At 34.8% G+C, this 19,014-nt stretch overlaps 1 protein-coding gene across 1 annotated transcript; it reads right to left on the bottom strand.

The window, feature by feature from the left end:
* Positions 1-283: 283 nt before the first annotated feature.
* LOC128214355 (annexin A13-like) lies at positions 284-10,672 on the bottom strand. The gene is made up of 9 exons (XM_052920776.1): positions 10,382-10,672; positions 9,678-9,753; positions 8,996-9,090; positions 8,188-8,301; positions 7,612-7,702; positions 2,676-2,824; positions 2,095-2,272; positions 1,729-1,841; positions 284-1,386 (listed from the first exon to the last, which is right to left on the bottom strand). Exons 1-9 carry the CDS (start codon positions 10,400-10,402, stop codon positions 1,258-1,260), a joined length of 966 nt encoding a protein of 321 aa, XP_052776736.1. The 5' UTR covers positions 10,403-10,672; the 3' UTR covers positions 284-1,257.
* Between the last annotated feature and the right edge of the window lie 8,342 nt (positions 10,673-19,014).

The raw sequence follows: 19,014 nt of genomic DNA, 5'->3' as shown, positions 1-19,014 counted from the left end.
ATATCTATAATTCCGGGCTTAAACTATTGTAACAATATTATTAACCATTATGTCCTTCGAGCATATGTACACCCAACATAAAAAAATATTATCATTGAAATAATAACCATTTTTGGTTATCTGCATGCACGTTTTTCTTCTAATTTCATTGCGCCGACTTGATGCTATGCATCAACCTTTTTCTTGTCTTTATTTGACGCAATGCAAAAGATAAAATTATGTACCTTAGATTGTATAGTTGGTATTCAATGGATAATTAATTAGTCGTGACACAACACACAATTCAAGTTTAATAATAATTAAGTAGGTACATTACATGTAATACTAGATAGTTACGTAAAATACAATGATGAGAGAGAAGTCCGTATTTATATTTTGTGGTATAATTATACTTGTTTAGAATACTCTTAGTGATGCACTCTTACTCCCAAATAAGATTTACCACAATTCATACAATTGTTTAAATGTGCTAAAAATGATGAATAAATGTCGAAAAAATGGTTCTTATGAAGGATACCAGGTTTAATTTGGAAGAAAGGTGAAGAAAACACGGTATTTCTACCTTATGATACGATAGTAGATCACTGTAAATTTTTTAACACTCACCAATCATTTAATATTTTCCATTTTCAGCTTTTAAAAACACGGTTACAATCTCGTTATCAGTAATTAATATTTTCCATATATGCATTATTTAGTAAGTAGCTAAAGGTTTATCACTCAAAACGTATGTTTGTAATGCATGTGTATGTATTGATTTTGAATAAGAGTGTCACTTTAATAATGACGGTCCTAACTCCTAAAACCTATTTATCACATGATCTGTGCTGACAGATTGTATTTATTCTACAAAAAGACTCATCTGAAAAGACAAGTTTGCCAGGTATTTTGTAAAATAATGTGATGAAGATGAAATAACCCTTCTTTGTATGGCTGCGTCTGGTAGCAATTATAAAAATAATATGTAAGAAACAAAAAGCGGTTACCTTTAGTTATCTAACAAATAAATGATAAATGGCAAGTAATTTACAGCAAATATCAAAATATAGTTCATTGCATTACATAGTTCCATTAACTCTGGTGTAATTCAATAAATATTACCAGATTCAGATTTATAACAGAAACACGTGAAAACGATATGGAAAACGATGATGATCGTTGATTGTATAGTAATGTGAACCTAACAACTCATGCCCTTGCTAACAATCGATTTCAAAGTGTCCAGTGTATGTTTACAGCGCTTTATCTAATCGTCATTTATTTTGAGGCCCCGCACAGAGCTAGAAGCAACTTCTTGTAGTCTCCACTCGTGTCGCCCTTGATGAAGGAGCGGAGCGACTTGCCGTACAGCCGCTGGAACGCATGTTTGATCTGAACCATATCCACCTGATAACAATACTGTTATTGTCAATGGTAGGTGAAATCAGTGTACTGTTATTGTCAATGGTAGGGGAAATCAGTGTACTGTTATAACCAATGGTGAGTGAAATCCGTGTACTGTTTTTTTTCCGATGGAGGGTTTGGTCAATGTTTTGTAACAGCCGATGCAGGGTAATTTGTTAGCAGACCACTATATATATATCGAACAGTTCATTGCCAATTGTAACCGCAATATTGTACATTATATCGTGAAATCAATGACACCATTTTGTATTACATGAGATACGACATTTTACTTTTACTGCCGATGATAAATAGTGAATATATAAGTGATTTAATCAGATGTACCTCCGATCTGGTGACGACTACTCTGATGAGAGTCGAGTCCTTGGTACCGACCCCCTTCATTGACTTGTACAGCAGCTCAGCGAAATACGCAGGTGGGTTCTTGGCGATTCTCACTGATATAAGTAGGTAACATTTATGTTCAGGAATGGAACAATGATGCTAGAATCGTTAATGTTGTTTCATCATAAGTAATGTCTGGATTTGATTTAAAAAATAGTTTTAACGTCAGAAAAAATACTTGTGACAAGTTCAGTCTGTGTTCTGTTACTTCTTAATGTTATTCACTTAGTAATAGTTTTAAGACATAAATATTTGATAAATGAAGGCTATTCAAGTCCTTGTAAATGCTACTTTAACGTGTGTCACCTATGGCTAGATAGCCTTCCATTAAATCTCCACTGGTCTCTGCGCGGATGACATCTTCAATTTCCTTGCCATAACTTATGTGGTATGCATCAAAATCGGCCTTAAGTTGACGGTAGCTCCGTAGACAAAATATTCGGTTGAAGGTGGTCCCATCTGTGTCCAATTTGTTGGTAACAGCCTTCAGAGAGAAATCCAAAGCATTCACACAAGCTGTGACTCAATATTTGATCCAGTTAAAAAGAGGTTTACTTTCAAAACCAGATGACATTTGTACATGGACATACACTTGGATTTAACTGAAAATATACCGTATATTACAGTATTCGTCACTGTACAAAAAAAACCCAGAACAAAACAGTATTATTATTTTGTTTTTGTTTATTTGAACATATTTAGGTCAACGTTGTTTTATTACACAACCATACAAATATCATTGTGACCCGGGAATATTATGATGGTCGATGTATCTTCGAATCTTGGCTGTGTAAAACGTGAGAGGTTCAAAATATGAATCACATATGATAAATAAATTAAATAATATGTCAAAATATATCACATTAAAATGCTAAGCGCCGAATTACCTCATTTAGATCATGAGCGTCCTGTGCTGCAATGGCAGGATCCACAGTCCCAGACTCATCCCTTCCGGCGGCCAGCTGTGTGACGAGTAGGCGCTTAAAGATACCGCTTGTGTCGCCAACGATGTCGTTTTCTAGGTCACTCTGGTACACTGGAAAAAAGTAGATAAGTATAATCAGTAGGACGGCAGCAACATCGTATATTGTACAATAGGGTATTGTACATATAAACTCATTGAATAATACAATGTCACCAATTTGAAATACATAAAGTAAATATGTATAAAACAGGAGCAACATATCAAATAATGTTGACTAAATATACAATATAAAATGGTGACCGCATTGCATGATAGAACGGCAAAATGGCAACAATGTAGTATAAATATACTATTTATGATTTTTTATGTTCAATCTTAAGTCAACAATGATTATGAGGCTTAAATAAAAACTGAAACGGCAACTTAAGTGTCATGTAACATGAATGCTCAGTACAATGCCGATAATGTTCACGAATATTGCATATACAGTCAATGACAACACTTTTCAAGAAGCCTATATGTAAAGCATTATGACAACAGTGTTCAAGAATCCTAAATGTATTTACTATGGCTACAATGTCCATAAAACTAAAATTCTCAGTACAATGACAACAATGTCCATTAAGTGTAAACGTACAGTGCAGTGGTTACAAAGTGCATGCAATCTAAATGTACAGTACAGTAACAGTAATGATCATGAAGCCAAAATTAACAGTGCAATGACCACAATATGACTGCAGCCAAAATTTACAGTACAGGGCAACACTATACAGGAAGCCAAAATGCACAATGCAATTGCATCAGTGTTTTTGAAACCAAAGTGGACAGAATAATGTCACAGTGTAGCTGCGAAGTGTTACTGTATATTGCAATGACAAAATGTTCATCTCGACAAAATGCACAGTATAATAGACTCATGTAGCCTTCGTGTAAATATACAGTACCATATAGACTAAATGTACAGTATACAGGAAAAACTGCGTATAAAATACACAGTATAATAGACTTATGTAGCCTTCGTGTAAATATACAGTACCATATAGACTAAATGTACAGTATACAGGAAAAACTGCGTATAAAATACACAGTATAATAGACTCATGTAGACTTCGTGTAAATATACAGTACCATATCGACTAAATGTACAGTATACAGGAAAAACTGCATATAAAATACACAGCATAATAGACTTATGTAGCCTTCGTGTAAATATACAGTACCATATCGACTAAATGTACAGTATACAGGAAAAACTGCATATAAAATACACAGTATAATAGACTCATGTAGCCTTCGTGTAAATATACAGTACCATATAGACTAAATGTACAGTATACAGGAAAAACTGCGTATAAAATACACAGTATAATAGACCTATGTAGCCTTCGTGTAAATATACAGTACCATATCGACTAAATGTACAGTATACAGGAAAAACTGCATATAAAATACACAGTATAATAGACTTATGTAGCCTTCGTGTAAATATACAGTACCATATCGACTAAATGTACAGTATACAGGAAAAACTGCATATAAAATACACAGTATAATAGACTCATGTAGCGTTCGTGTAATTACACAGTACCATATCGACTAAATGTACAGTATACAGGAAAAACTGCATATAAAATACGCAGTATAATAGACTCATGTAGCCTTCGTGTAAATATACAGTACCATATAGACTAAATGTACAGTATACAGGAAAAACTGCATATAAAATACACAGTATAATAGACTTATGTAGCCTTCGTGTAAATACACAGTACCATATAGACTAAATGTACAGTGTACAGGAAAAACTGCATATAAAATGCACAGCATAATAGACTCATGTAGCCTTCGTGTAAATATACAGTACCATATAGACTAAATGTACAGTATACAGGAAACACTGCATATAAAATACACAGTATAATAGACTTATGTAGCCTTCGTGTAAATACACAGTACCATATAGACTAAATGTACAGTATACAGGAAAAACTGCGTATAAAATACACAGTATAATAGGCTCATGTAGACTTCGTGTAAATACACAGTACCATATCGACTAAATGTACAGTATACAGGAAAAACTGCATATAAAATGCACAGCATAATAGACTCATATAACCTATATGTAAATACACAGTACCATATCGACTAAATGAAAAACTGCATATAAAATGCACAGCATAATAGACTCATATAACTTAAATGTAAATACACAGTACCATATAGACTAAATGAAAAACTGCATATAAAATGCAAAGCATAATAGACTCATATAACCTATATGTAAATAATCAGTACAATATAGACTAAATGAAAAACTGCATATAAAATGCACAGCATAATAGACTCATATAGCCTATATGTAAATACACAGTACCATATAGACTAAATGAAAAACTGCATATAAAATGCACAGCATAATAGACTCATATAACCTATATGTAAATACACAGTACCATATAGACTAAATGAAAAACTGCATATAAAATGCACAGCATAATATACTCATATAGCCTATATGTAAATACACGGTACCATATAGACTAAATGAAAAACTGCATATAGAATGCAAAGCATAATAGACTCATATAACCTATATGTAAATACAGAGTACCATATAGACTAAATGAAAAACTGCATATAAAATGCACAGCATAATAGACTCATATAACTTAAATGTAAATACACAGTATCATATAGACTAAATGAAAAACTGCATATAAAATGCACAACATAATAGACTCATATAGCCTATATGTAAATACACAGTACCATATAGACTAAATGAAAAACTGCATATAAAATCCACAGCATAATAGACTCATATAACCTATATGTAAATACACAGTACCATATAGACTAAATGAAAAACTGCATATAAAATGCACAGCATAATAGACTCATATAACCTATATGTAAATACAGAGTACCATATGGACTAAATGAAAAACTGCATATAAAATGCACAGCATAATAGACTCATATAACCTATATGTAAATACACAGTACCATATAGACTAAATGAAAAACTGCATATAAAATGCACAGAATAATAGACTCATATAACCTATATGTAAATACACAGTACCATATAGACTAAATGAAAAACTGCATATAAAATGCACAGCATAATATACTCATATAGCCTTTATGTAAATACACGGTACCATATAGACTAAATGAAAAACTACATATAAAATGCACAGCATAATAGACTCATATAACTTAAATGTAAATACACAGTATCATATAGACTAAATGAAAAATTGATATAAAATGCACAGCATAATAGACTCATATAACCCATATGTAAATACACAGTACAATATAGACTAAATGAAAAACTGCATATAAAATGCACAGCATAATAGACTCATATAGCCTATATGTAAATACACAGTACCATATAGACTAAATGAAAAACTGCATATAAAATGCACAGCATAATAGACTCATATAGCCTTTATGTAAATACACAGTACCATATAGACTAAATGAAAAACTGCATATAAAATGCACAGCATAATAGACTCATATAACCTATATGTAAATAATCAGTACAATATAGACTAAATGAAAAACTGCATATAAAATGCACAGCATAATAGACTCATATAGCCTATATGTAAATACACAGTACCATATAGACTAAATGAAAAACTGCATATAAAATGCACAGCATAATAGACTCATAAGCCTTTATGTAAATACACAGTACCATATAGACTAAATGAAAAACTGCATATAAAATGCACAGCATAATAGACTCATATAACTTAAATGTAAATACACAGTACCATATAGACTAAATGAAAAACTGCATATAAAATGCACAGGATAATAGACTCATATAACCTATATGTAAATACACAGTACAATATCGACTAAATGAAAAACTGCATATAAAATGCACAGCATAATAGACTCATATAACCTATATGTAAATACACAGTACCATATAGACTAAATGAAAAACTGCATATAAAATGCACAGCATAATAGACTCATATAGCCTATATGTAAATACACAGTACCATATAGACTAAATGAAAAACTGCATATAAAATGCACAGCATAATATACTCATATAACCTATATGTAAATACACAGTACCATATAGACTAAATGAAAAACTGCATATAAAATGCACAGCATAATAGACTCATATAACCTATATGTAAATACACAGTACCATATAGACTAAATGAAAAACTGCATATAAAATGCACAGCATAATATACTCATATAGCCTATATGTAAATACACGGTGCCCTATAGACTTATTGTTCAGTATAAAGGCAAAACTGCATATATATGAAATGCACATTGAAACTACAGTTTAAAAAAAGTCTGAAAGTACATGTGACATTACAACGGCAAAAGTGTAGTCTGAACGTACATGTACATTACAACGGCAAAAGTGTAGTCTGAACGTACATGTACATTACAACGGCAAAAGTGTAGTCTGAAAGTACAGGAAAATGGCACAATTATAATTACAATGGAAACAATGATGCCTCAATGTAGATAATTATTACAACAGTGTGTAGTAAAATGACATATAAAAAAGAAACGTACAGAACAATGATAGCCATGTAAACGAGATGTATAAGCAGTACGGCAACCAGGTAATCTACATAGATATGACAGCACAATTTTATACATGCAATCCACACATGAAGGAAATAAGTTGTCTTTAAATGGAAATTGCATATTAGTTGTCTAAATGAACCATATCTTCAATATAATTAATATTTATTGACAACACAAGACTAGTATGACATCTAAATGTAAAGTATCCCAATAAACAAAACACATGAATATTATACTAGTAGTAAAGATGCTTTAAAGCTTACTTTGGTCCGAAGGTCAAGTGTTGGGGTAAAGCATTGACTTACATATTTTGTAGGCCTTTTTTATGGCCAGTATCTGAGCGTTGGACCTGGAGCACAGAATCTCTATTAGGGCATCCTCGTCTGTTCCCAGACCCTGTAAGCATACTTATTTGTTTATCTTTCTGTTTTCTTTAAACCACAATTAGCATTTTTATTTATGCGAGTACGGTTCAGATTTCATTTGACTTTAATAATTGTTTTAAAACAACATACGGGTACTTGTTGTATCTTTGCCCGTGGGCAAGATAAGAATTTCTAGCATGGTCAAAATTTTGGATCTACTCATCTGAGGTGGGAGAAATGTTTGTCTTCGGCACATAAAAACAATGCAAGCTGGCACATTTTGAACAACGTTACCACCAATAAAGAAACAATGATCGAATAAGCTCTCGGGAATTGTATTACGCCGAAATACGTTTTATTCTAAAAACTAATTAAATGTTATGTGCCGAAGACGAAAAAGCAACTAATATCATGGTAACGCACTTACACCATCATGATCGATAACAATTTGCCTTTGTTCATTGTCAATTAATATCTTGTTCAATAGTCACTATCAAAGTCTAGGATAAATAGAACCTTTATGGCAGCTTTAAGCTCTTTGGCGTCGTAATTGACTGGCAGCTCCAGCAGAGCCAGCACGAGATCCAAGAACCGGCCCGAAAGTTCTGATTTCAAGTCAGCACGCAGATCCTATAAGGGGAAAAGTGGCAATTTATTAACAAAGCGGAAACCAGTATGTGTATACCACGTGATAAATTACGTCATAAATGTTTAATCGGAAGGCAACATTTTGTTCGAATAATGACTTAAAACAAAGACAACTTTCTTTTTTTTTCACCATTTTAAATGAAAAAAATGGCAGTAAATGTCTCTCATAGAGCCCCGCCTTTGTTTTATTACCGGAGTTTGATTAGGTGATTAGTTTCATCAAACACTTGGACAAACGTGTTTCCCAAACTTATGTTTTGACAGTGCTCCATCAGGCGGTGGTTTTATGAATATGTTTGTTGAAGTGTTTTAAGAAACTTAAGGCTCAATCAAACTCTAGTAAAAGACCAAATGTGGGGCTCTGTAAGCGGCGTAGACTGCGCTTTGTTTTATTTAAAATGGTGAATAAATTATAGTTATTTTTGTTTAAAGTCTTCATTTGAAGCAAAATATTGCCTTCCGCCGTAGCGTTTATGACGTTAACGACTTAGTAAACAAAACGATTATACGTCTTGTGACATCAACGCATGCGCAGTTACTCAGTCAAATGCACTACTTTCATTGCCCAGTAGATCAATAAAATTTTCAATGATCAAGTAATCTTTGTTTTGGAGAAAATTGACTTTTTGTACAAGAGTATCGCTAGATGAATTTCTAGTGGCCTTTGAAACAATACCCTTCCAAGCATGCTATTGAAGGTGGCCAAGATCTCCTGCCTCTGTTGGTTGTTGTGGGTAGACATCACATCGATTATTTCTGCCTCGTTTGTCCCTGCAAGATATTCACCTCTGAATATATAGATCTTCTGTCATGTTAAGGTAGGGTTTTTGTTGAAGCATAGTTCCCATAATTATTATGACTACAATTTAGACGATTGGTATTTTAGTGGCAGACTGGGGTCGAACCCCTAGACCACGGATCCACCGCAAGGCTAATTAACTGGTTGGCTTTATATTGCGTAATAGCAAGAGTATTGCAAGCAAACGCTCGGTTGTCCGTATTTTCAGCCGTTCAAAGGGCACCATCTCTCTTCTGTATGATGATGGAAAACATATTTGTTTGTTCATATTTAAATGGTACTTATTAATTTTAAAATTAAGTTAATGGTCGTTTTTTAAAACGTGACTTTGACTTAAGAGGTACACACCTTGGTCATGTGCTTGGCACTCCACCTTATCATGGTGAACCTTCTTGGCAAGTATTATTTGAACTCCTTAAAAATATTTCAATGTACAAAACACAGATATAAAAGACTTAATGATATAGATGTTTTAATATCTGTCAGTCAGATCCACTGATAATCGTTTGACACGGTACGATTTGTCATACTCAGCTTATATTTACTATGTATTTCTTACCAAGCCCTTTCATGGCCGTTCGGAGAGCCACCGCCGCCTGCTCGGGCGAAAAGCGGCTTTTAGGGACAATAGTTCCCTGCAAAAGAATGTGAGGGAATTAAACATGGTACAATGACTACCACCATATACTTATTAGTATGTTTGTATTATATCTTATATATTCTCTGTACATACTATATTAAATCCGTTGCATTTAAATTTTAAATTTTAAAACCTATGGAACGGTATTGAGGCAAAAATTACATCTTGCTTTCTGACTTGTACATCTTGCCTTGTTACTTTTACATCTTGCGTTATTGCATCCTTAACTCGTTATGTTGGCAACTGGTATGCTAGCTTCGTGAAAGTTCCTTCATGTATCTTGGTTGGTGTAAAGTGACATTCAACGTTATGTTTTTCCGAATTTCTTGTCAGTCAGTTATCAATTTATTCATTAATGTTAGTTAAATGTTCTTATTTTAGCTATCTTACCCTAGCTAGCTTTATAGCTTACTTCATGACTAACTTTCTTCAATTGTTTTGTTTTTCAATACTCAACAAGTATACTCAACATGAATAACCTTCCGAACTTGCGCCCTCTGGTGTCAAAAGAATGGGCTGTTTTACATTCAGAACGCAAGATGTATTTTTCGCTTCAATACCCATATAAACCAGCACGTAATAATATCATTTTATTACAAAAAATACATTCAAGAATAACATACCTCTTTATGAACTGAAGCCATGTTGATTGAACTTAAAATGAAGTTATTCCACCGTGAATGTGTAACATAAAAACTTATTATTATCACGATTCTTTTCCTATATATAATTTAGATTGCATTCATATCGATACTATTTACAACTAATGAATTATCACTTTACCATGGTCTTTATATTGCCCTTTCACTTATGAAACATGTAATGGCCAATTTCCTTAAACTGATCACTTCAAAAGATAACAATCTGTGTATATAGATAGTTAATAACTTGGTTAATTCCAGAAAGATTTTCCATTATGATCAATGTATGTGTTTGCTGATAATTTTGGAGATTGGACTTCAAATCTAAGTCTACATCATCAACGTACAAAGTCTTTGAGCGCTATAATTTCCTCGTGTATTGTTGTGAAAATGACAGTAGGTCCCCAATGTCTAACCTTGAACGCGTTATTCATAAAAAATAACACAGTTACCATGCAAAATAAAATAAGATAACATTTGTTTTACCTACTATTATATAGTACAAAATGTATGAATTAAAAACCTGAACTAAATTTGGGGAAGACATTTCAGCGGTTATAATCTATATCTAATTAATATTGAAGAGAGTTTCTGGAATATTTTGTAGGTTATCCCACCCCCAGGGAAATATTTCTACTAAATTATGTGTGTCATATACATATAAAGTACATAAAGAGTTCCTTCACAGATCAGATTCACTTATTAATTTTCGACATTTGTATAATTTTCAAAAGAAAGAAGGAAAGGGTATCAAATTATTTATTTTTTTATATAATCATTGACTGCATACCTTGCCATATCATTATGTTATTATGTTAAAGCATAAAATATCAAATATAAGTACCAAACTATGCATAATTGGAGTTATTTTGAATGAAGTTAGCAACGTTAAATGTCGCACCAACGCTAAATTCGCACTTGACGATTTATGTCGAAAGGCTGACGCTAAATGCCGCAACCAACGCTAAATGTCGCAAAACCTCTGTATATGTTGCATTTGTAACGCCAAATGTCGCATAAAATTGTACTGCCGCTTTTTGTCTCAACATCAACGCTAAATGTCGCAATCCTTAATAAGCACTCTTTTGTTGTATCACTGACCTAGTTTAAGCTCTTGACGTCAATCGTAGCAACTCGGCCATCTCCGGCAAGCTTCGAGATAGACATATCTTGATACTAGCCGAGGAGTTCCGATTGCTCTTGACGTATCCAGTGAGCAATGGAGTACCGGGACGAACCGGATACTACCGTAAAGGCTCAGCCTGGTCCGGTTAGAGTTATAGAGGATGTTAGTTTGTTTTAAGTAGATATGGAGTATAACTGTTTTAGTTTGAATATTTCACTATTGCAAAGCACGAGTGAACGTGTTAAAACTAATCTCATTGCGGTTAGATATATTCCATATCTACGAAAAACAAACACATTTTCATTATAGTTCATGAAAACAACAACAATGTTAGTGCTGGAAAATCGTTTTTTATCGAGTTTTGCATAATAAATGAAACAGTCTTGTAGATTTCGTTCAAAGAAAATGAATACCCACAAGGCTACGGTACGTTCTTCATTATAAGGGGAAAATAATAATTCATTCGATATTTTGTTTTAGGCGTTTCACAAGTTTAGAGTGAACACGATTAAAGTATTGTATGTGGAAATAAATGAGTGAAATAGTACAATTGATGGAATGCATGAGTCTTTATCATTATAAGAGCCTGTGCATCATCCATTTTTCATCTGACTCGGTTCCTTCTATTTTGAGTTATGGCCCCTGAAGAAGACAAAAATACACATGTTTACCTTGCGATGCAACTTAATATCCAAACATTTGAACTTGCTGCCCCTTATTTGTGACAAATGTCCTACAGACACATTCTATTTTAGCCTAAGACATGCACTTTCAATTTAAAACTATACCTAAAGGATGAATTTACGGAGACGTGAAAACAGTTCCTAACGGGCAAAGTTTTTATATAAGGGTGTAATATATATATATATACAGGAGCGACGTATCCAATGAAAATCAAAATAGTGATTTTGTTCTCCCGCCACTTTTCGGGACAGCAGCGCATCTTTAATATTAGGTATACACAATATTCCAAACCATCCTTATGGTCACAAATAGATGAAGAATGAAATCTAAACATGTTTAACTAATAAAAAAAAGCTCTGGCCTAAGAGCACTTTCGTAAAACAGTAAGAATGTCAGCAATGAACAACAAGTAAAGAACGAAACATAAATACTTTTATATGTTTATAAAATTCAATTATTTTTTACTAAAGCTCAAACATTATATTAACGTAACATTATGGTTATTTAAAAATGTTAAGTAGAAAATTAGTCAACATAAGTTAAACCATATGTTACGGTCTGACAAGACAGACAGTTGGAATCCGTTCATCGGTTAAGGAGGGGATAGCCGGACGGAAAGACTGACGGATGGACGTAGGCGAAAACATTATCCCCATTTTTTTTCAAAAAGATGGAGATGATAAATCAATGCCTCCAAAATTTACAAAATGCTGTAGTGAAAGATTATAGTATGTCATACTGACTGGAAACACTTGAGCTTTTCATTTAACCATATCAGGGTGAGGAATCACGTGACTTCAACGGGGTTCTCACATGGGTCACCACGGGTCATAACCGATGTAAACAAACAAGAAAATGACGTTAATTCCTAAATAGTTTTTTAAGAGACAAGATATATGCCAGCCCGTGTTGATCCTTAAATAGAGATCCTTAAGGGAGATCCTAACTTAAGGAGATCCTTAAATTCACTCGCGCCCATTGGTTTTCAAATAGTAAGGTTTGTACTTTTCATATAGGCTCTGCTAAGCAATATTGCAATTCGGGGCTTATAACGTCATGATGTTGTAACCATGGTATAATTGCATAAGATATTAGTTCTTATTTCAGATCATAATCAATTAATTAAACATAGATAATTAATTACCTCAATATTACTTCAAATTCTTCCTACTTCCTTTCCTAGCGCATGTGACACACTCGCATGCCTAACTGAAATGCTGGATGTGGTAACTACCGGGTTCAAAGACATTGACCAATGATACTCATTGTCGCAAATTATTTTTCGTTTCTTCTTGAAATATGACAGATGTCAACTGCCTGTCATTTGTTTCCGGTACAGAGGTTGACGTTTTAAGAATTACTGACGGGAAAAGCTAAGTGATCTTTAACATTGTACATTGTGAATGATCTCGCTGTGTACGCTGTAAATTTCTTTAAACAACAGAATTATCTTTATGTAAATGCCAAGAAATCTAAACTTATTGCATGTCAAAAAAGCTATTAGTACCTGGTGACTCCTGATGACTCCCGGATATTTAAAACATTTCGGTGGTCCACTGTGCCGTTATGGTTGTTCGCCGGTTCACCTTAGTTCATTTCGGATCCCTGATCCAAGAAACATCAACTTATTTCATGCAAACCAGTGACAAACTGACTTCTATCAGTGCGTATATTTCATATCGTAACTGCTTCTCACTCGTGAAATATTCAAATGAAATCATTTTTCGGTGTGTTATACTCTATATCTACTCAAAACAAACAAACATCCTCTATATCTCAAACCGAAACAGTGAAGACTTGGCCTTAACGGTCGTATCCGGTTTTACCCCAGTTAACCCTGGCCCAGTGTTCCGGGATACGTCGATAGCTTAATCCAAGTCAGCTCCATTTATAGCTCGTTAGATTTTTGAAAAGGTCACTTACATGGAAACCATCAAAGCTCTCACTTTGAAACTTGGGGAACTTATTCATCTAATACATTTCTTCACATTGTACCCTATAGATGCTGAGTCTCACCTGTTTTTACTTTGGTAAATTTTGATTGGTTTTGGTTGATTTTGAGAATTGGACATAGCTCATTCTATTTTTGTTGAAGTAATTACATTTTTTCACAAACAATAAATGGATAATGCACTTCAATATATCAAAGGGGTTTTTCAGTCACTTATTTGGAAGGATAGGGACAGGGTGGGGGATATTTTAGTATTTTAGGACTTTGTAATTCTTATCCAGTCTGAGATAACATTAGAATATCATGTATTGACTTCAGTGAAAGGGGAGATTGATCTGACGGGAAGGACTGGTGGTGGTGGAATAGTTCAGTTCAGCCTGTCAGAGGAGGTGATGGCCGACCATTTGGAAAGCTACAATGCTCGGCAGCTTAATGGGATTTCAGGAGGGTTTGAATGTAAGCTAAATGTGCTTCTGAAGTTACATGAATTGAATATAAAAAGTACATAAATGTTATTGTTTCTAAATCTGAATCTGAATGATACGCGGTAGAGTCTAATACTGGCTTTAACACCACGGGGAAGGAGTGCAAATAATCACTTTTTGTTAGTGGCAATTTAAAAGAGTTCACTGAATCAGAGTGTACTATATTGTCACTTAGTTTGTTCAAGTCAATTGCAGTTCTCACAAAGAATGAGTTTTTATAAATTTCACTTTTAGCATGAATAGCCACAAAACACTTGGTAGTGTTGTTCACTGAGTTCTCAACAATGTTTGTGTTCATGTAGTCTTCAACTCTTTTAGCCCTTATAGTTCTTTTATGTCTTTGAGTTTTAAGAAATTGGTCAATGCCAATGGCTGGTATGTGCCCTTCCACCACCTTGTACAGGAAGATCAACCTCAGGTGTCTGCGTCTCTCCTGGAAGCTTCATAATTAAAGGTTTTGCAGCATTTCGGAGACGCAGCCATCTTGTCTTGATTTGTAGTCGCCTGTAATGAATCGAGCCCCTATGCGTTGTATGCGTTCTCGGCGGTCGATGTCACATTTTAGGTAGGGATCCCAGACGACGTTTCCATAGTCTTGTTTTGCACGGACTAAGGCAATGTGGGCGTTCTTTCTGCAGTGCATGGGACAGTGGCGGAGGCGTCGGCGAAGAAACCCAGGGTACAGTTGACTTTCTTGCATATGTTGTTGATGTGGGTTTTCCATTTGAGATCTTCAGAGATTGTAATTCCAAGGAAGGGGTTGCTTGAGACTTTTAGTAGGATGTGGTTGTCTATGTTTTAAAAGAAGTTGGACTTGTTTCTGATGCTTAGTATGTAGCATTTTTGGCGTTGAACTTCATGCCCCTGTCGTCCACCCAGGCTTGTAGATGTTCAAGATCTTGTTGTAGTAGGGGGTGGTCATTTATGTTGTTGATGGCCCTATATAGGAGGCAATCGTCTGCAAAAAGTCTTACATGTGAATATAATCTATCTGGGAGGTCATTGTAGTGGCAGAGGAAAAGAAGCGGCCCAAGGACTGTACCCTGTGGGACCCCCGATTCGATTTGTACATGTTTTGATTGCTTCAACCACAATACGCATCTTTCTTTTTGTAAGAATGTGTGTGATCCAGGATAAAGTGGAGCCTCTTATGCCGTATGCTTCAAGCTTGCTAAGGAGCTTTTTGTGCGGCACGGTATCGAATGCTTTACTTAAGTTCAGTATCGCGATTTCAACTTGTTTATTCTAATTTTTTATCATAGTAGTTAAGTAGTTCATGTGTTGTTACAATTAGTTGCGTTTCGCAGGAGTAACCAGATCTAAAGCCGTGGTTGAGGGAAATATGGGCATTATGCTTGTCTAGATGGTCTAACATTTGGTGGCAGATGATATGTTCTAGGAATTTTGATAACAAAAAAGTCAGAGAGACAGGTCGGTAGTTTTTGCAGTATGACGATCGCCTTTTTGTATACCGGTGCTATGATTGCATTCCTCCAATCATTAAGCAGTTCACCGGAGTGGACATTTGAAAAATTGAAGATATTGCAGGGGCTTGCTCTTCAGCACATGTTTGAAGAATGATGTTAAACAGGACCAGCTGCTTTATTTGTCGTCATGTCTTTCAATAATACTGCTCGATAGGCCACGCCCCCGATAATCAGGGGAAGTTACTCTGCTTATGTCCGACGCTGACCAAAGATGGCGGATAAACAAAGGCGTCTCGGTCTCCGGGATATTCCTGACAATATCAGCTTAGAATACGTAAAAGAACAAATATCGCTAAAGAAAAAAACAGAAAGCTTCTGCTTTTTATCTTGAAGCTACATTAGAGAAATACAAGTATTTGAGGGGAGTGAGAATTCGGTCCTGATTCGAGGTGAAGTACACCCGAGTTAGCGGAAATCTGATCCTTGCCATGTAGTCAATCTGGAAGTTGACACTTTGAAAAAAACGCCTACTAGACGCCCACTGCAAGTGTCAGCAAGGGTGTTTTCTCCTTTTTCATTTAAGTATAATAACCATTTAAGACTATTAGAATCTTCCCTCTTGAAACAAAGGACTATGTACACTAAGTGAATATTAATTTAAATTTTGTAAGGTCGATATATCTGTTATTTACTAATACAATTGTGTCATTACTTTAAAATTAAAATGTTAACATTTCAGGAACGATGGATGCATACATTTAAATGTATATTTTCCTCTGACTATAAATACCGTCGTAAATAAAACTGCATCTTTGAACAATCTTAGGCCATACCAAATGTTTAGCGTCAACCCTTAGTACGAAAGCCTGTCTAGTTATCCAGAAACAAGAGGAGTCGTCAAAGAATATACTTTCGGCCGTGGTAAACCAGCGGGATGACTATGAACTAATGGTTGGACTGTATGGCATGTAACAGAGATTGTTTTTGGTTAAATTGTTGTTACGTAATTCCTGAGTCAGTGTGGCTTGTTGAAAGGTATAATCATAATCATGCACAGTATAACAGAGTATTGCAATGTTTGCATAAGCACGTGTTATTTCACAATACAGAAATGTTTTCACCCTTAAAAGGGTAATGAGATGCCATGTGCTGTATGCAATATAATTTTAGATTTATTTTAGGGCGTCAATATATGACCAACAAGAATTGAGGTATTGAGAACGTCGTTTAGACTATAATGATCGACCTTGAAGGTAGTAAGCTAGTTGCTTATGATTTGCAGCTAAACGATCTTATAAAATATAAAATATCAACTTCAATATACATGTTATATCATTTTAAAATTACTATTTAACACACTTGTTCTCATGTCTTTCAGTGTATCTGCTGTCAGTGGTGCAGGTTCCATAACTGCATCTTTTAACCACTTTTGCAGTGGAAAAAAATATTGACGACTATTGACGGATATAACTTGTTTGTCGGACAAAATGGCGGATAGTAACAAAGCCGATGCGGGCTTATCAGCGCGGCTATCTGATTGGTCAATTGACCCGTCAATCAAATTCCTGGCGTAAGGTGGCATATCAGTAGACATTCGTTTATTGGTTTATGGAATCTGTCCTCCCTGGTCTTTCGTGAATATAGACTGAAACTGTTCTACTAGGATATCTGCTTTCGCATTGCAATCAGTTACGAGGTGTCCTTGTCTACGAAGAGATGCGATGCCAATGATGTCTTCTTTTTTGATTTCATGTAATTCAAGAATGGTTTAGAGTTGGGTTTTTTGTAGACCTTCATTTATTACGTGGTTGATGTGATCCCATTCTGTTCTTATTTTCTTTTTACATTCATTTTGATAGTCTCTATCTGGACCCCAGTTTTTAGACTTCTTTGCTTTGTTGTACTATCGGGCTATTTTCTTCAGCACTTTCTTTATTTCCTTTGTGATCCAAGGTGTTTGATGTTTATCTTGTCAGGGATATGCGAATCAATGGCTATTGGAGTTAACCTTTAAAGATGCTCTATATGGTATTTTCTGTACTACTTGGTGTTTTGGCAATAGTTTGAATTTCTTGAAATTTGACAATTTGATCAAAGTCATTTTTAAGTTCTTCCCAGTTGGCTTTGGAAAATGAGTAGCTTTTACGAGGCTTCTGTTTTGTGTAGAAGGGTTTGGTGTCAAAATAGAAGACTTCAATATCATGGTCAGAAATCCCCGGCGTGGTGCTAGTTGATTTTATAAGGGATGTGTTTCAGGTGAAGACCATATCTAGGATGTTGTTTTCCTTGTTGGTTTAATATGGACATGAGTGAGGTTGAAGTCAGTTGTAAGCTCTGGTAGGATTTCTTGGATCTCTATGTCCTTTGCTTCCTTTTTTTACTGTGAGGGATTGCCAGTCGATATCAGAGCAGTTGAAATTGCCACATAAGATGATGTGTTTTTCTTCGTTGGATGTTGCTTGTTCTAGAGATTTTTTAATTCCGCTATATCTGATAAATTTCTGTGCGGCATATAGAAGGATGAGAAGGGTGTTTCTTGCCTTTCATTTTGACTTGGACCCAGTCAATAGTTTTATATAGTTGATTTCACAAACAAAGTGTGTAAGGTTCAAGTTATATCTAGTAACGGTACTATTTAATTTGCTGCCTTTTTTAAATTTCATTTTGAAATGAGCAGGTGATTCAGCTGCTGCAGATGTATTACAGTCTGGAGCAGTTGAAGAAAGTGGTTGGAGTTTGCTCCTTAAAATGTGGACACAGATAGGTGCGTGATGAAAGTTTCATAGATGGAATATTAATCCCGTTATAAATCGCGATCACCCGCTAATCTTGTTAAAGTTTATAGTTGGCTGCGATATTTAGCGTCAGCCTGGCGACATATATAACGCCAAGAGCGACATTTAGCGTAGGTGCGACATTGCGTGACATGACGTTGCTTCACA

The sequence above is a fragment of the Mya arenaria genome, chromosome 13 (assembly GCF_026914265.1).
Source record: "Mya arenaria isolate MELC-2E11 chromosome 13, ASM2691426v1".
Taxonomy (NCBI): domain Eukaryota; kingdom Metazoa; phylum Mollusca; class Bivalvia; order Myida; family Myidae; genus Mya; species Mya arenaria.
This window is presented reverse-complemented; position numbering and strand designations above follow the sequence as displayed.